We start from the raw sequence: 19214 nt of genomic DNA, 5'->3' as shown, positions 1-19214 counted from the left end.
CCCTCCCTGTGTGGGCCCGCCCTAATGCTCAGGGGCCCAGGCATGCAGGTCTAAGGACACCCCAAAGCCCTCCAAGGCCTGGAAGCAGGGAGAGGAGTTCCCACTGGGGCGTGTGTACACCCTCCGGGCTCAGCTCTGACACTATCCCTGTCGCCTCATCCTTTCCCTGTCTTTCTCTCCCTCAGGGTCTTGACAGGAGGAGACTGAGGCAGTCCTGAGTTGGGGACCACGGGGCAGAGACTACATCCATGCCCCTCCAGCTACCGCAGCCCCAGGGCAGGGCCCCAGCCCCGTGGACCAGTCACTCTGGGCTCCCATTAGCGCTCCTCCCCTTGGATCATTAAATATGTATATCTTATTACACGCCTTGTTAGAGTATCGAGCTCTATTGACTGATGATAAATCCTGAGCCTCGTCCTGGCCATAAATTTATCTGGAGATGATGAAGACTCAATAATCTAGTCAGGCAGATAATATCATCGGGCCTTAAAAAAGATCATTACATTATATGTCAGAATTAAAAGTGAAATACACCGTAGTAACAGGGCGGCTGCTCTGGCCATTACAACGGGTGCCGGCCTCCCCCTACTCGTCCCCGGCCAAGACCCCACTGGGGTAGAGGGGCCAGGAAGCCTCACCTTCCTCTTGGCTCTGGACGCCAGGGCTAAAAGTGCTTGATAACCTAAGGCCAAGTGAAGAGGATCTGGCGTGGGAGGGGAGCAGGGAAGAAGTGGCCACTAAGAACTGCGGAGCACACCCACCATGCCTGGCAGCCTCTTCTGCCCCAACCAAGCTCCCACCTTGGCCTGTCCCTAGGGGTCTCCTGTGGAACTGTCTTCTGGGGGCCCTGGAGTGGCTCCACTGGGAAGGTGATGGGGCTTCACCTCCTTCCAGAATGGCCTGACCAATGAGGGCAGATTCTTTCCAAAATGGACACCCAGGATACAGAGAGGTTAGGCTTGTCTGCATGCCCCAGACCCACGGCCAGCAGCCTATCTGAGGTCTGTCCTGTGAGCATGCACTATCAACACAGACCATGGCCACCTCCCTCCCGGGAGCCCTGCCTGTCACGGCCTCTGCATCCTGTCGTTTGAGAACCTTGCTGCCAGCTTCTTAGTGTTTGCTGTCGGCAGGAACAACCATCTCCATTACGTCTTATTTTCACCCATTTCCACAGTCACACCCTGCACCTTGTTAACCTCCTCCACTGTTCTTCCTTTGAAATACTAAATTCATACATCCCTAGTTACTGACAGTAATACACTTTTTCTTTCCCCTCACTGGAACCTCAAAACCATTTCGATCCCTCATCTCTCCAGGTACATCCCCCTCCTGGTCTCCACCTTTCTCCTCTGTTCACTGTTGACTGGTTATCCAACAGCCACTCCCTCTCTGCATAGCTAATGGAGCCTGCTGACCCACTCCCTTCACTGACCCAGGGGGAACCCCCAGGGTCTGAGCCATTTGTGGGGATCCTAACCCCTTGCCAGTCATGGGTTTAGGAGCGGCCAAGCATTCTTGCTACTGGGATATGATGGTAAGTTTGCTGAAAGACCTTCAAGGAAAATTTATTGACTCTTAAGAAGAGAAGCATGCGGGGGAAATAGTCCTTTATATTCTGGCTGGATGTTTTCATGTCTGTACATCATGTCTGGGACCAAAGAAGCCATCTCCCAGCCTTGAGGGCAGTTAGTCTGTGAAGAACATGCTGAAGATAAAAGAACAGAAAAATGAAAAAAAATGAAAAAAAACAAAACAAACCTGGGTCCTTGATGACACTGCTGAGATGCTAAATGAACCAACCCTACGATAACCTTACCTCTCTGGTGACGTAATAAACCCTCTTATTGTTTAAGATTTAAACTGGGTTTTCTTTTTCTTATAGCCAAAAGCATAGTAACTGATACAGAATGTAAAAGCAGGAAAGAGAGTGAGAAAATAAATCAGGGGAGGCAAGGGCAGCAAGGGCACTATGAGGCTAGGGAATTGGTAACCCCTGTTCTCTTAAAATATTTGCTCAAACTGTTTTCCTGCTATATCTCAGGATACAGGCCATGTTACCATAAAGGCTAAAAAAAGTCAAGCTTAGATGGGAACCCAGGAGAAAACAGAGGGAAGAAAATACAACTTTACTGAGAAAGGATTTTAATGTATGTGACGTGCAATTTAAGTAGAATTTTTAAAGTCCCACAGCAACACAAAGTCAACAGACTCACTCATGGTTTCTTCTTTCTCCCCTGCCCTTCTTAGCAATGTCACTTCCAATTCATAGATTATCTCATGGTCCAAAATGGCTGCTGATGCTCCAACCATCACATCCACATTTTAGGAAAGAGGAAGAAGGAAAAAAGCAAGACTAACGTACTTTCCAGCTTAGTCATTTCCCTTTCAGTATTGCTCCTGAAAGGGACAAGTGTGTTCAGTGTGTTCAGTCCCACACACTTTTCTCTTTATCTCACTAGCCAGAACTCAGAGATACAAACATCTAGTTGCGTGAGAAACTTAAAAAAAAGTAGCATTTACCTGGGTACACCATGTTGCCCCTAATTATCCAGGGGCTCTATTTAATGAGGAAGAAGGTCAGTGGCTATTGGGTACATACCAAGTAGTTTTGGTCCAGGCAACGTAACTGATACATCCCATTTTGGAGCCTGGATTCCACAGTCCATCATCTCAGTCCTTTCTTGCCCGTAGTTTCAACTCTCTTGCTCCCTTTTCCTCCTATCACCCTCGCCTGGAAAAACCAAACTCTGCCTTCTTTCAGCTTACATCTGGGCTGAGTGTGACTAGAGAAAATAGTAACCTTACAGGTTCATGTGACTCATAAAATCAGTCATCAACCTCACCTGGGTGTATAAACGCCACCCCATTTTCTATGTGCCTGATCAGTGTGCACGCTCTTTTTTTCCTTAGTGACAATTTCACGTTTTCTCTACTTTCTACAACTCTCTAACCCCTACCCCCAACATCACCCCTGACTGCCTCACCCACGCAATCTTGTCCCCTGCTTCACAGGAAACACAGAAGCCAGCCCCCTGCACCTGGGCCGGTCTTTGCCTTTCATCTTGATACAGCAGAGGAACTGTCCTGAGGTTACTTCTGAAGCCCACCCTCTCCCCAACTCTACCTGGCTTCTAGAGTCTACCCTGACTGCTTTTCAGGGGTCTTACATTGTGAGTAACCCCCTTTCTCTGTGATATAGCTTCAGTGGGCTGACTCAGGCCTTGAGACTCTTCTCTGGGTTTCAGTGACACCACCCTTTCTCCCCTCCCCTCCTCCAGCACCCCCGTCCATGCTGCCTTTTCTCCTTACCCGGTCACTGGCCTTCTTCCCTTTTGACTCTCTGCACTCTCCCTCAGCAAACGTACCTGCCCCTAAGCTTTACTTACCACCTATCTTCTAATAGTTTCTCAACCTGCACACCTACTACTCTTCTCTTGGTCCAGGCGTCAACCTCTCTCGACCAGGTGACATCACTGCCCCCTGTCCACCTCCTCCTCCATGGTGTCCTTCTAAGCCACAAATCCGGTCATTTCACTCCCTCTTAAACCCCTTCAATGCTCCTGGAACAGAAAGGACATCAGTGGAAATGTCGTGAAACTGAAATAAGGCCTTTTGTTTAGTAAGCAGTAAGGGACCGATGCTAACGGCCTGGTGCTGATGGTTGCACTGTGACTGGGCAAGAGGCTAACACTAGGGAAAGCTGGGTAAGAAAAGCTTCTGCCAACAGAAAACCAGTTCCAAGTAAAAAGTTTTAAGAGTTCATAATTCAAACAACAGACACCCACCACCACCACCACTTTCAACAAAGCCTCATTGCTCTAAGGACAGTATCCAAACTCCCACACTCAGTTCCAGGGATCTACCCAGGGTCCCTCTCGGGCCTCATCTTTCCCACACTCCTGTCGGACTGTGGAATTCAGCCTCTTCTCCCTCTTGGCTTTTCCACATGCTCTTCCTTCTGCCTGGGAAGCTCTTCCACTGCTCAGCCATCCTGAGGGACAGAAGTTTGCTGCGGTTTCCTGAGGTCCTTGCCTGCACCCCCATGTTGACATTAGGAACCCCTTCTGTGTGTTCCCACAGCACCCACTGTTCCTCCATGTGACTGCCTCTGTCACCCCCTGCTGGACCACAAATCCCTTGAGGGCACTCCTGTTATCTCCACAGAAGCCCTCAGTAAATACGTAATAAGTGGAGGAAAGGAAGGACTGGAGGAAAAGTAAGAGGGAAGGATGGGGGGACAAGATCACATGAGCCTACTCTAGCCCTGATACCTGCCGCCTGCAGCCCAGACAGGCCCCAGCCCCAATCCTGCCCCAGGTTCCCATGTGCTGGCAGCTTCAGCTCCTTCCCCACCTCCACTCATTCGAGTATCTTTATTTCCCCAAGATCTCCTGTGCCAGGAGACAGATTGGGACCTGAGCTCTCATTGACCTGGCCAGCCCGTCCTGAATCAAGACTTCTAGGGGCAGAAGGAGCAGTGTTGGGGCTCCACAGTCCCTGCCAGTGATGCCCTGGAGAAGGGCCTGACTAAGCCTGGGGACTCTGGGAGGGGGGGCTGCCCTCCCTAAGCCCAGTCCCACCTGGTAAATATTTCATCCTCAAGCTGCTCAGCTAATCCCTATTAATTTCAATACCGCCGCCTTGCCTGGCTCAGCTCCCAATGCATTATTTATCCCCTTTGTTTGTTTGTCGCTAACAGGTGGGCCCCAGCGGAGGCGCTGACTGGGGACAAGCCCACTCCATCACAGTGTGGCTGTGAATTAATCATGAGGACTAATGGGAACCACCTCAGCTCCAGGCACTTCCCTAGCCCCCTCCCCCTGCCCTGGCACCCAGGGGTGGGCCTGAGCTGTCTCAGCACAGTTTAACTCAATTCAAAACAACACATTTTATCCACTATCTACCCACAGGAATCAGACACTATGTTATGCTTTGGGGACACAAGCTGAACAAAAGAGACATAAATTCCTGCCCTCAGGGAACTTTCCATCTAGTTCGGGGGAGGGGGAGAAGGGGGCATTTAACAACTTCTTAACGAGGACTATGACTGCAGGGGAGGGGACTTGACCGAGGCTAGGAGTCAAGGACTCTTCGTTGAACAGCAAACTGAGCTGGGCTCCGAAGGATGCTGCTGCAAAGTCGCTTCAGTCGTGTCCGACTCTGTGCGACCCCATAGACGACAGCCCACCAGGCTCCCCCGTCCCTGGGATTCTCTAGGCAAGAACACTGGAGTGGGTTGCCATTTCCTTCTCCAATGCATGGAAGTGAAAAGTGAAAGTGAAGTCGCTCAGTCGTGTCCGAGCAGACTGAATTAGGCTAAGGGTGGGAATGGGGGCTCCCAAGGAAAATAAAGCCAGGTGGGAAAGCCCTGAGGTGAATGAAGGCATGGCAGTTTCCAGAGAATGAGGGAGGGCGCTGTGTGCTGCGGTACAGGGGGCATGAGGAGAGAGGCTTCAGAAGGGGCCCCTACATCAACAAGGCCCAGCCTGGGTATGCGCCTCTCCCTAAGTGACCAGCATTTGTCGCAGGAGACTAGCACCGAGTCCTCCCAACACCTGGATACAAGCACACGCTCACACCACCTCTGCTGACTTGAGCAGTGTCTGAACCGCTTGCCCTTTGTGCCCGTGGCACTGGACAAGTGATCAAGACTATAAGCCTTCAACTGCACAGATCAGGAGATTCAGGTGAGCATTTGGTCTGGAGGACTGAGGCGGCCAGTGCGGGCCTCTGAATGCCCGGAAGCTTAGGTGTGGCAGGCCAGGGCTGGGAACACTGACTGGCCTCAGCCACCATGCTCACATCACCTCCCAGGAAGGAAGTGGCCTCATCTCTGAAAACTCAGCACCAGACTGGGCACCCAGAAGACCCCAGCAAACACCTTCTGAATGAATCACTGCACAAAAGTGAATGCTCACCATCTCCCACAAAGATCTTTCCCCAGACACTCCCCTCAAAAGTTTCCCAGAGATTTATATAGATAAACGAGCTAACTCATAGTCAGGGTGGTACAATACTTTCATGGTAAGCCTCACAGGTAGGAACCATCATCAATCCTACTTTAAAGAGGAAGAAACAGAGGCCCTGGAAGGTGAATGACTTACCCAGGACCACAAAACCTGAAATGATGGGTATAATCAGAATGAGGTCAGCATGGCTCCAGGCTCCTGGCAGGTCCATAGATCTGCCCCTTCTATGGAGGGATTTCCCCCGGGAATCTCCCTTAGTGACTCCAGGGACCCCCAATCTTGAGAGCAATCCTAAAAGGGACCTTGTTTATGAGCCAAATGTAGCTCTGCCAGGGCAAAGACCTCACAGTGCACATGGTTGGGGGCTTTAATTCTATTCCAAGTGGCCACTTTGAAAATCCATATGTCTCCAGGCTCTCCGTACATCACGGTGTCAAGTCATGGAGCAGTGGCATCCATCAGCAGCTCCCAACGCCAGGGCCTGGGTGCCCGTATGCCTGGCCTGATTTCACCCCATGTGCCTGTCCTAACTAGGGGCTGCTCTGGCAGCATTACCCACGCTGTGAGAAGGCTCAGGCTAGCCTGCCTGCTTGACCCAGCCTCACCCCTGACCCAAACGCCTCCTCTATCCCCCTCAGTCTCTGTTTTCTTGGAGCTAGGCAGCCAGCATGGAGGCAGCCTCGATAACTCGCTAACGTGCTGCCCATGCTGTTCTTAAAAATTTATGACTGTGCAACATGAAAAATCCGGCTGAGGAGCCGTCATTAGCAGCGCTGCCTCCCTCCCCCACCAGAGCCGCCCTCGTAAATTGAGATTTATGGCTGCAGCAGGCAGGGCGGGGGCGCGTGCAGACGATGAGGATGTTGTGGGGGAGACAGGAGAAACCGATGAGGCCGCGGAGGGGCCGGTGGCTCCCCCCTGCGGCAGCTCCGGTTCATCGCAGTCTGCGGAGATACCTACCGAGAGCTGCGTCTGGCCTGGGGTGTCAGCCGTGAGCGGAGGCTGATTCCCTTTAGCCGCCGCACTGGAGGGGGCGGAGCCTATCTATGTCAATCACTGGCTCCTTGAGGTCTTGGGCCATATCCTGAGGTCCAGGTGCCAGCAAGCGAGGGTCTCTTAGAAGGATGACTTGGGGAGGGGGAAGGTTGGACCGAGGGAGGAGGCATCATCTTTGTTGGGGTCACTGGGTCTGGGCCCCCCGCCCCCCAGTCCGTTTCTCCAACCAGAGGCATCTAGGTTGGGCTGTGACTGTGGTATGCCAACCAGAGAATAGAAGGGAAGGGAGGGAGGGAGAAGGATGTCAGGAACCCTTCAGAATTCCCTCTCTTGCTAAGGCAGGCCTGAGGAGAGGATGTTACAGGCGGGACGGCAAGGATGCCATCAGTCTCAGAGCCTCCCCAACCAGAGCCAGGCTGGGGCTGAGAAGAGGAGGTGAGACCGCGAGCCCGCACCTCCACGCCCACCCCCCGCCCCGCGCCGCAGGCCCTCCCTATTACCTCCCCTCCGCCTACCCCCCTGCTCACTTAGCCCTGTCAGCCAGGCCATTATGAAATTGGGGTTTCATTTACAGACTAATTAAACATTACAGCTTGTTCACAATTACAACGCGGGGATGAGGGAGTAACTAATTACGGAAGAAATGAGCTAACATTTATCTCTGCTCCCACCTCCCTCTCCCCCCCCTCCCCTCAGTCCGGCTTCCTCCCGCTCTCTGGTCAGTACCAGCTCTCAAGGCTTATTACCTAGGATGGGGGACTGGAAGGGCCCGATACCCACCCACCCCAGACACAAGGTCAGACTATTCCCAGCCACCCCAGGGGAGGGGCTTAGTTCCCAGGGCCCTGCCGCCACAGTCAGGGCTTTTGCACAAGACCCTGTGGGTGTACGGGACCCTGTGATGGTACGTGTGGCCATACGAGGGTGGGGTTCTTTGGTGTATGAGTATGACAGCACTGTGGAGCCACACGACTCTGCATCTTCATCTTTGGGGCAAGGTGTGGGGCTACAGATGATGATTTCTGTGATGGAGTATGAAGATGAATGATCCATGCCCTGAGCCCCAAGCCCCCAGGGCAGTACAGGAAAGAACCAGGAGGCTGCAGGAGGTGATGGTCTAAGTGGGCCCCAGGACCAAATTCCCCACTGGGCGACCTTTTCCAGTCAGCCAGAAGCAAGAGAGGCGGCGGGTGACCCTGCCCTGGGGCTCAGCTCGTCCTAGTCCGCCAGCTGGCCTTGGCTTCTGGCCAGATTTGCACCCCCCAGGGCCCAAGGAGCCTCCTGAGGGGTCCTGGGGTGCCCCCTGTGGGCAAGAGTCCTGGGGTCTGGCTGGCTTGCCGCAGAGTTTAATAATAGTAACAGTGAGAGTAAGCGTTTCCATCCTTCCTGCCTTTGGGCAGAAGAAGAAAGGAAAGAGGAGGGAGAGGAGGGAGTGGAGGGAGCGGGCTGAAGGGAGGCTTTGAGGCCTCAGAACTCACATCAAACGGCCGGATCTGGGCCTAATTGTCTGACCCCTGCCCCTGCCTTCAATCAGCTCTGCGGCTCCCCGCCCGCCCCTCGCCTAACTAGCAGCCATGTTCTCCTCATTAGGACAAGCTCCCCTTGCACACGTGTCCCCGGACATGTCCCCAGCACTCCCAGCTCCCAACCCTGCCTGGTGGGAGGGTACAGCAGGGACCCAGTTTTGGAGGGGCTCCTGGGACACCTGTACCCTCGGCCACAGCTGGCTGGCCTGAGCGGCTCAGCACCTCTCCCTGAGCAGCGGGGCCCCGGAGGCCACGTGCTGTGACACGTCCCTGGGCTGGCTCAGCCGCTGTGTGCATTCTGTCCTCTGTGTGTCCTTCTTGTTACAGCCCGACTGTCTCAGACACATAGCTCCTGAGGGTGAGCTGTGTTTGAATCCCGTCCCCTTGGGGCTGGTTTAGCCTGGCAGGGGGTCTGCTGTGGGCCAGGGTCTGCATTCAGAGGCCAGGAGCTGAAGGACTTTGTCGGCCTACTGTGCATGGATGGTTCCCTTAAGCAGATCCAGGCACAGCACTGTGTGAGCGTCTGGGGCTGGTGGCACGGCAGGGAGGCAGGGGAGCTGGGTGGTGAAGAGCTCTGACCCTAGAGAGACGTGTGTTTGAACCCCAGCTCTCCCACCTCCTTGCTCTGCTGCCCTGGGTGTGTGACAGCTTTCCTCAGCTTCCTTAAATACGATATAGGTGACAGCCCCAATCTCACAGGGCTTGAGGATTCACTGAGGTAATAGGTGTAGAGTCCTCTCTACTATAGCCGGCACCAGCAAATCTTATGAAAGGATACAGGTGGGGACGGTGGATTCGGACCAGGACAAATTCCCTTCTCCACAGGCCTCACTTTGCCCAGCTGGGTCAAAAATGTCAGGGACAGAAAGAGCTGTGAGGAAGGGTTCAGAGCCCTGGAGGAAAAAAAAAGAGCAGCTCCCAGGGGACCCAGCTGATACCAGGGGCAGGAGCTCCGATGCTGGAGCCACAATTTGGGGGCAGGGATGTCACACAGCAGTGTCAGGTGGGAGGGCAGGGGCCCAGCTTAAGGACTGTCAGGTGGCATTGAGGTCAGATGAGGCAGGTTAGCAGGGCTGGTCCATGAGACAGAGATCGTCCCTTGAGTACTGAGGGCTTGGGAGGAGGGGTGCTAGGAACACCACGGGAGTGCAGGCTCTCTGGGTCACTCTAGGTATTCGTTCTCAAGGTACCAGACCTATACGGGACTGGGGGAAGGGCTGGACTGGCCTGGGCCTTGACATTGTCTCTCACCTTACACCAGTGGTAATGACTTGCATACATTGATGGAAACGCAAACTACAGAGATTGTGTTTTTCGGGGAGTGAAGGTGGGGAGAGGGGATAAGGAGAAAAATAAACTGAAATGAAGTCCGGTTATCTCCCATCTGTGGCTGCTCCTAATCCCCCAGCCCAAAGGAATCCAATGCAGCCCCTTATCTGCCCTGTCAATCACTCCATCACCGCCCAGTGCTTGGTGGGCACCGCACGCCCTCGCACACACTCAAGCACATGCTCACACATGTACACACTCACTCCACGACTCTTGCTCCGACACTCCCGCCCACCCCAGCCCATTACTCCTCTGAGTAGGAGCAGCCAGCACGCAGGTCCTGCCAGATGGATGCAATTTGCATAATATCAGCAGCGGAGGCTGCAAGATCACCAGGGGTCAGGGCGCTGACATCCCCGCACAGTCTATCTGCAAGTGCTAATTTGGCCGGCATTGATCTGTCTTTCTGATTTCTTTGTCATTTACGTCAGCGATGGTTTGACAGGAGATACAGAGAGAGACAAGGGGAGGCCAAGCCGGGCCTGGGGCTAGGGAGGTAGGGAAACAAAGATTGTACTTCCCAGTGCATCATACACACACAACACACACAGACAGACGCCAGAACCTCCTCCACCTATCCACCACTCCATCCATCCATCCATCCATTTCTCCATCTCTTGTATCTGGCAAGGGCCAGTTCCTCAGATGTTCCTGGGCTCCGAGTGCACCAGTCCAGGGAGGAAGGTGTGAACAGCCCTGAGCACTATGCAGGCAGCCCAGTGGAGGCCCTGTGGATGCCTAGAGACATGTCCCTTCTCGTGGTCAGCCACCACCCCTGGCTCATCATTTTCTCTGGGACACTCTAGAAAGAACTGGACGGGGTCAGGGGAGAGGGGGAAGGGGGGTGGTAGTGCTGAGGAAACACACACTCCAGCTGTCTCTCCCCGCTCCTCATAAGGGAGCTGTGCTGACTTCTCCCCTCCCAGCCTCCCTGCCCTGAGGATGGCCAAAGCCAGGAGTGGGGTCGACACACCCCTCTGCCTCTCCAGGAGGGCCAGGAACAGGTCTATCAGGTCGCAGAGGCCTCACCTCAACACTTCACCACCCTCAGGTCATCCGAAGAAGCCCAGACTGGGCTCTGGCTGATTCTGAAGCCCTCTAGCTCAGCCAGCAAGTCCCAGGTCAGATCTACATCCTCCCTGCTGGGTCCTTGGCCAGAGTCCCCACGTTCTGAGATGTAGGACATGTCATGGGGTGGGGAGAGGGGGGAGAAGATGGGAACTCTGGGAAGGAAGAGCCCACTGTAGAGAAGTGGACATGGTCATTCTGTCAAGGGAGGAAAAGGGGCTGGAGCCTTCCAGGAGTGACCCCTCCACCAATGGCTCTGTCCCAGCCCCACCTCTTTCCCTCGCCCGTAGCAGGAGCAGGGTGATCAGAAGGAACTCCCTGCTGGGCAAGGTGGGGGCGGGTGCTGGCGTTTGGTGTGTGCTAATCCCGGGCCCGAGGTCTTCAGAGGGACCGGGGAACTTCAAGGAGGGGAAGGCAGAGCTGTACTGCAGACGAGCTCATTAGCCAGCACCCCCACCCCCCCACCCCCCAACGAGGAGGAGGGCGGGCGGCCCAGGGAGCTTGGCGGCGGAGGCGGCAGAGAAAAGGCTGTCACTGTCCTTTCTTCCTTTTGGTACAAGCATCTCCCCGAACCGACGATTCTCCTGCAGTGACATCTCTCACGGGCGCTAATGAGATCTGTGTCACAGAGCTAATGCGCTCTGACTGGACTCTGATAGACACCCCACTCCATCAGGGGAGCCTACAGGCTGGCACTGCCCCCCAGGGCTGGGCCCCACCCAGCCACCTGCCAGCCCAGCTCTCTTGCCAAACTGTGCTGGGCAGCAAGCTCCTGAGAGGGCTCACCCGGTGACTTGCCATCCCATCTCACCTGGAGCCTGTGGAATCCCTGGTCCCTGGGCAGAGGAGCTAAGCAGCCAGGACAGGACCACCCAGCTGGGCACCAGGGAAGGTTTCGATTGTTCGCCCCACCTGTGACGCCAGCAGTCTGCGGGGCCTCCATGTCCCAACAACGGGAGATTTTACTGAGGTTTCCTGTATGGATTTCCAACAAGAAAGAAGGGAAGGAGGCCCAGGCCATGCCCTTAGGGAGGTCAAGTATGTAGGGCCTGATCATTACCTCTAACTGGGGCCTAGGGATGTCTTCTGTGCGCTCACACTGGGAGGGCTAGGCAAGACCCCCAGAGGGGTGGCCCCTAGAAGAAGCGCAGGATCTCCTGGATGGAAGGCAAACAGAAATCACTGTGTAGGGCTGTCGGGTTAGGAGGAGGCTGGAAACCAAGGGGTGGGGCCCTGGCTCCCAGGGCGACTGTGCCAGGGTGGCCACGCCCCCTTCCCCTTTCTTCCTCACCTGCTGCTACCGAAGCTTTGCCAAGACCTGTGGGTTTTATGTGACACTGAGAGAAATGCCAAATGTAAGCTTGTTTTCTTCCTCACTGTCTCTGCTGGCGGCACAAAGCCCAACACCAAAAAAGTGCTCCTAATTCAGCACGGTGGTAAGAATGCAGACTTTGTGCTCAGATGGTCCTAAGAGTGAATCCTGGCTCCTTTGTCTGACTGCCTGTGTGACTGCAAGTAAGTTACTCATCTGAGCCTCAGCCCCTCAATCTGTAAAATGGGGATGACGATGGCTGCCTTCATCAGACTGTATGAAACCTAAATGAGTTAATACAAAGCGCCCCAAATAATGTGAATGTGCTGTGCTGACCACTTGCTGATATGAAAGGAGGCCCACTCAGCAGTCCCCCGTGGAGGCTGCCCAAGTCAAGAACGCTAACGGAGCCCACTGACACAGCCAGTCAGCAGTTCTGCAAATGTGTAGTCCCCCTCACCTGCAAACTCCTCCATGTCACCCTGCTCCCCGGGGTCCTGAGGCTGAATCCACTCCCCCAGGAAGAAGTGTCTCTCCCTGACCACGAGGCCACACTGACAGCCACTGAGTCCCCTCTCTGGCAGGCGTTCCATCCCTGATGCTCCCCCTACTGCAGTCCCCAGGGCCAAGCCCTCTCCCCATCCTGGTGACGGAGCTCAGTGGGGCAGGACCAGTGCAGGTTTAGCACCTACCACAGCTCCTGAGACACAGCAGGTGCAAGGTTGCCGTTCACCACCTCCTTCCCCATGCCCATGGCCAGCTGGTCGGCCCTGAATTAACCACCACCTCCCACATACCTTACTGCATGCATCCCTCACCTACCCTCCCCATTGCCCCCTCCACTGATTGCCCTGTGGCCTCCCCTTCCGTGATTTCTCATTGCTAGTCCTTTCTACACAGACTCTCAGATGGCACTGACTGGAACCAGCTCTGACCAGGTCATTCTACCCAAACACCCTATGGCTCCCCCTCAAACAGCCCAGCCATGCACATCTATCCCAGCGGGCCCCTCCCTTCCACAGCCAAGGTCCCTGTCCTGCCTGGCCGGCCAAACCTCCAGCACACCTGCCCCCTTACTCTGTCAGCACCTCCACCACCCCAGTGCCCAGCAGGAGTCCCCGCCAGGTAAGCCCCACAGCCCTCCCCTGCCACCCATACCTTAAAAGGAGACTCAGGAGATTCCTCCAGGGGCCAGGGTCATCGGAGCTCAGCACACCCTGCCACTCCCCCCAACCCAAGGCATTGCCGGAGAAGCCAGCAGCCCCTGGAGACGGCTAATCTACGGGACCTGCAGAGCCCTTACCCAGAGTCACCAAGGCTGCCTCACCCCCCAGCAAGATACATACCACTCCCCACTTGGGGCTGGCAGCTCCTCACACAGTTAATTAGCACCATGTCACTGAGGACCAGCCTGAGTGGCCAGTGACAGGAGCTGACCCTTGACCCCAGGGCTGGGAAACAGTCCACATCAAACTCTTACAGTGCGACCCTTTTAGCACGCACAGTAACTCAGGGCACCACCAGCTGAAGCTCATTAAAGCTGTCTCTTTGGCGCGAGGGCCATTAACCTCACCGCTCAAAATCTGCACCTCCCCTCCCCGCCTCTCCCAGCCCAATTAATGCCCTGCATCCTCCCTTCCTTCCAAGCACCCTCACCCACTCCTCAGAGCCAGCCAGCAGCTGGCAGGGCAGCCCCCTTCATTCACGAGTACAAGGATCAAATGCCAGGAGCCCCCCATGCCCTGGGCAGAGCAACAGAGGAGGCAGCTCCTGGAGCACCCACTGTGCGCCCAGACTGCACCAGCCATTCCCAACAGCCCAGGGAGGCAGGTGGCACTGCCTCTGGTCTAAGGTCACAGGGCCTGAACTGCTGGTAGCTCCAAAGCCCTGACTTCGCTGTCATCAGCCAGAGCCTTGGGTGGTCCCCTGGGGCCCACCCAGAGGGAAACACCTTCTTCTCTGAAGAAGGAGGGAATACTTCAAGGGTCCCCACCTAGAGCCAACATGGGTGAACAGACAAGAACGACATCAGTGAGTCCCAGGAGGCAGCAAAGATGGGAACAAAGCACCCCTTCCTCTCAGAAACATCCCCAGGACAGATACACAGAAGCAGGGTGCCCCGCTCAAGGCTGTGTGGGGTGAATTACCCCAGTCCTGCCAGCCCCTCCGTTTCGGGCTGCTCTTCTTTCCCTGGGCCCAGGTTCTCTGGCCCCTCCCTTCCCCAGCACCCTGGCCCTGACTCATCACTCGCTCGCCGTCTGTCCATCCACCAGAGCGTCCGTCGAGCACCTACTCAGAACCAGTGTGTGTAGCGCCCGACTGCCTCACTGATTCTGGACCAGAGCTCTGATCCTGTCTTTATCTCACTCACGGACTTCCTGTCTCCTTAAAACCTCACAAAAAGCCACATCCTCTGACCTGGCATTCAAGGCTGCCTTATTTCCCCATTTATCTTCTAGCCATTTCATCCCTAACCCAAATGTTCCATTCCAGTCACAGGAAACTACTTGCAGATGTCCAAAATTGTCCTCTCATCACAACAGGCTTCCTCCTGCCTGCGCGCTTTGGTATACAGACGGCCTCCCCAAAGTTGAAACCCTTCCCCCAACTGTCTGCCTAGCAAACTCCTATTCATCCTTCAGGGATCCCCTGACTCAAGTCTCATCTTCTCTAGGAAACTTCCTGCTGACTCCGAAGGCCCATCGGCATGATAGGTTTGGGGTCTCCTCTAGGCTGTATAAAACAGCTCCTATGGGAGGGAACAGCAGTTGTGGGGGACTCCCAATTCCCCAGGCCCGATGGCCACTTCCTCTTTCCCCCGGGACCCCAAGAGAACCTTGAGAGCCAATAAAAATGATATGCGGGCATCCTCAAGTAATGAAATGTAAATGAAGAAGAAGAAGCCCTTGGCAACTGAGGGCAGGGAAACCGTCCTTGGGGCAGCCCAGGTGTTTCTATCCCAACCCTGAGCACCCTGGGTGGAGACTGCCCAGTTCAGTCTCTGCCTCCTCCCAGGAGCTCCCTGAGGACAGGACCATCCGCTCAGCACGCCCAGCCCTAGCAGGCACCTGCAGTGTCTGCGGAAAGGATGAGAGGCCAGTCTGCAGCAGGTGACTGGACACCTTTCAGTGTATCTTGCCGGTCCCCTTCCCTGTCATACCTCCACAAAGGTACGCAGGCTCTGCTAATGCGTAACATCACCCAGGAACACCCCTGTTCCTCCTAGCTTGGAACAAAGTCTACGCCTGTCAAGTACCCTGCTTGAAAATATTTGCATGCACACGTGTGCAGACACACACACCAAATAAGATGCACAGAAATGAACAAACACATTTTCTGATGGATATACACACAGGCTGATGGTTGCTTCCACAGAGACAGGTGCCCTCAGCAGGTGTACACAGAACACCTTTACCCATACACACATCCCTCAAAAAGACACATTACAGGGACACATACAAACTCCCAGACACACACACAGAGACATGCGGCTTAAGGTGCCATTCACTCCCTCACAGACACACATCCACAATGATATATAAGAAGCCAGCAGAGCCTCCAGTGCCTAGAACCAGCCCCCTCCCACAGAGCAATCCCCCTGAGGAGGCACCCCCATCTGGTACCCCAAGTGGCCCCTCCCAGCCCAGGCACCACTCAATGGAGGCTGCTGCTCCTACGGGGGAGTTCAATACCCTGTGGACGGAGCCATCGGTCAGAAGGACCCCGACTAATTAAAAGCTGGTGAGGTTTAAATAATTCATCTCCTTAACTCCCATTGATCGCCCAGTTTAGTGGCCACAGACTTGAAACAATATTAAACAGCCTTCTCCAGCTCCACAGGGGGTGGGTAAGCTGACATGTGCCCACCCCTCTGAGGACATCACCCACCAGAGATGCAACCCAGGGTGGGATCCCTTGGTCTGAATCCAAGGCCACCTGTGATCCACCCAAAGCCCAGACCCCAGCCTCCTCCTGAAAGTTGTTTTGAGAGACTCTTTCCAGCGGTCAGGTTCCACTCTCCCCTCACTCCACCCCTCCTTCCCCGCTCCCCCCAGCTACAGAGAGCACCCTGCTGGAGCACTAAATGAGCCCCAGAACCCCTCTGTGTGCCAGGGGACTGGGGGGTGTGGGCAGGGGACTGACCAAGCTGACAGGGGGATGTGTGGAGGGACTGACCAATGCCGCTGTGGGGCCGGCCTATGTGTTGCAGGCTGAGGCCCTTGTTCATGTCTAGAAGTCCATTCTTGGGCCAGCAGCCCATGGCGAAGCTGTAAGCCTGGAAGACAGGAGGCAAGAGTGGTTACCAGAGGCCCTGACCCAACCCCATCACTCACCAACACCCCCAGCCCCCATGTCTTCCTAGCAAGGGCTTACTCTCATCACGCTACTTCATGAGAGTCCTCCCTACTTGCTGGGTCCCCCTTCCACCAGAGTCCCTCCAGAAAACCCTTTCCACCTTCAGAGCTCCCTCTCTCCTGGGTGTCTCCCCATCAGAGGTCCCCAGCCCTCATGAGGTGCCCCTCACCAAGCTCCTCTCTAGAGCTCCCATTTATTAAGATCCTCCTTCTTAAGACTCCTCCTCCCACCAGGCATCCCCTTCATCATGCAACCCCCCAGCCCCCCATCCAGAGTCTCTGACCCTCTGTTGGGTATTACTGGTCACAAAGACTGGTGGTGGGAGGGACTTGGAGATCAGTATATTCAGACTTCACTCCAAAGACAGGAAAACTGAAGCAAGAGACGAGGGGGCCAGCCAAATGCCTGTGGTCAAGGTGCTTTTGACCTGGAGGTAGGCCAGACTGTGGAGCTGAGAGCCATATGGGCCTCAACTGAAGAGGGGTAAGGTCACCTGGCCGACTCAAGCGCTGTGAGGGGAGCGCAGAAGAGTGTGTGTTTGTGTGTGTGTGTGTGTGTGTGTGTGTGTGGTGGGAAGCAGATCTCGCTGAAGGTCAAGTGCTCACTTATGCATATTCAAAGCGGCCACCCATCGATCTGTACTTAATTGTTTTCCTGGGGTTGGGGAAGCAAGCGCTGGGGGCATCGATCTGTTCAGCCCCCAGCACTTCATTGCCCCCCTCTGTCCCCAGGCCACCACCCACCTCCTCCACGGTGGGGGGGCACACATCAAGCAGGGAGAGCACTTCCTCTCACATCCCATACAGGCATGACAACCAGGTATCACAGATGAGGAAACTGAGGCCCAGAAAGAAGAGACTTATAAGGGTCAGAATGCTATTAAGTGGCCCAACAGGGATTTAATTCCTATTCAGCCTGCCAGCAAGTCCCAGGCTTCTATCAGTGGGCTTGCATAGCCAGCTGACCCTTCAAACAGTACCCATGTCTTCTCCCAAGAAATCCCCAGCACCAGGCTGTCCTTCTCCCAGTGGCAAGAAGGTGACAGGGTGGTTAAGACAGTGATCATTGCAAATGATGTTTGGGTAAGTTCCCAGAAGTTGGATGGTAAGTCCACTGGTGGAACTAAGGTGACTGTTAGCCATGGGCAGGCAGGCACCACAGAGCTCCCGTCCACCACTGGGCCAGGGAAGTCCCCGTCCCACCACAGACTGCCTCCCAGCGGAAGAGTGCCCAGCACGGGGTCAGAAGCAGAGCACAGGAGGTTGAACACGCAAGCTGTGCCAGGACCAAGGGGCTGAGCAGAGGGCTGCAGGAAGATCTTGGGGATCTTGATTCCCTCCCAGCTGCAGGAATCAAGTGTCAGCCCTGTGGGCCCTGGGAGGCTAGGAAAGAGTGCACCTCAACCTCAGCTCCCTCCAGAGCCACTCTGCTTGACCACAGAGGTACCAGCCACCGCCCGATTTCCCAGCCCGCCCTCCCACGCTTCCCCAGGCCACAGCTGTACCCACAAATCGGGGGTTGAGCGCGAGCCTCAAGGACAGGGGAGAGGACGCTGGCTCGGAGCCAGGGCAGAGCTGGGATGCAGGCAGCAGGCAGAACAGCCGGTGGGCGGTGCACAGCTGGGGGAACTGCTGAGCATGGTCAGGGCCGCGGCTGGAGCGCAGTGGGCCAGAGAGCAGTGGTGGGCCGCCTTTCAAGTACTTTAAAATCACTTACAAAGGCCGGATTAAACGATCAGAAATTCCATTTAATAGGACAAATAAAGAAATAACAATCTACTCTATCAGCCTGGAGAAGGCGAGCTGGATGGGTTTTCTTTCTTTTTTTTCCCCCCCGTCTAAAAAGGAAAAAGGGAAGGAAGGGGGAAAAAAGAAGGATAATGTGTGTTTACTCAAGCAAAGAAAAAAATATTTAAGTGATGTCGGGGAGAAGATTGCGGTAACTAGTGAAGAATAACACCGTCTACTTTGCTGTCAAATCACACCCGAATTTCAGTAATAGATTCTCGGCTGACACTCAATTCAATTCGAAGGTGATCCTGCTTTATCCCAGCCCATCAAATATTAAACACTTGCATTAGCAGGTGCTGCCGCTTCCCGGCTTAAAGCAGCGGGCGGGCGGCAGGGCTGCGGAGGCCCCTCTGCTCTGCGTGCGGCTCGGGGACAGGGCAGCTTGGCGTTATCTGCGCGTCATCCTGAGCCTTATCGCCGCTAAGCGGGAAGACCACTTCAGATAACATTAGGCGCCTGCCCCAACGCATCACCGTGATTAGATTATTATTATAATGATGACTCCCTAAGATCTTCTGCAGACTGGAAAGTGAAGGGGCAGCAGAGCCCAGGAGGGCCTGGCTGGTCCAGGGCAAGCCGGGGCCCACAGTGGGGAAGAAGGAGTGCCAGGCAAGGCGGCAGCCCGGTCCCGCCTGACGAATGCCTTTCAGGAAGGGCAGTCTAGCTTGTCAGAGCCAGGGCAAGATGAATTGGCGTCTCTGCTGCGGCCGCCAGTGGCATGCCCCACGGTCTCCTATTCCCAGATAAGGCGGGCTAACCAATTGCTGCCGTGGCATGGCCTCAGCCAGCACTTCCTTCGGGGGCGCGGGCGGGGGCAGGGAAGGCGTGTGCACATGGGTCTGCCAAGCTCCTAATAAGAGGGATT

The 19214-nt window shown here is 55.1% G+C and overlaps 1 protein-coding gene across 9 annotated transcripts in view; it reads right to left on the bottom strand.

Moving 5' to 3' along the window:
* ERI3 (ERI1 exoribonuclease family member 3) overlaps positions 1-19214 on the bottom strand; it is a 130839-nt gene that overhangs the window by 7777 nt on the left and 103848 nt on the right. For 4 of the 9 annotated variants that reach the window (XM_027537478.1, XM_027537484.1, XM_027537475.1 and 1 more), the window contains one exon: positions 16347-16479. The exons of 2 other annotated variants lie outside the window; for them this stretch is intronic. In XM_027537478.1, the coding sequence (XP_027393279.1) occupies positions 16347-16479 (133 nt within the window). The remainder of the gene's footprint in view (positions 1-16346; positions 16480-19214) is intronic. 3 more of the 9 variants (XM_027537480.1, XM_027537476.1, XM_027537483.1) reach the window with 1 other exon arrangement.

The sequence above is a fragment of the Bos indicus x Bos taurus genome, chromosome 3, assembly GCF_003369695.1.
Source record: "Bos indicus x Bos taurus breed Angus x Brahman F1 hybrid chromosome 3, Bos_hybrid_MaternalHap_v2.0, whole genome shotgun sequence".
Lineage (NCBI taxonomy): Eukaryota > Metazoa > Chordata > Mammalia > Artiodactyla > Bovidae > Bos > Bos indicus x Bos taurus.
Note: the sequence above shows the minus strand (reverse complement) of the source record. Positions and strands in the feature narration are given on the sequence as shown.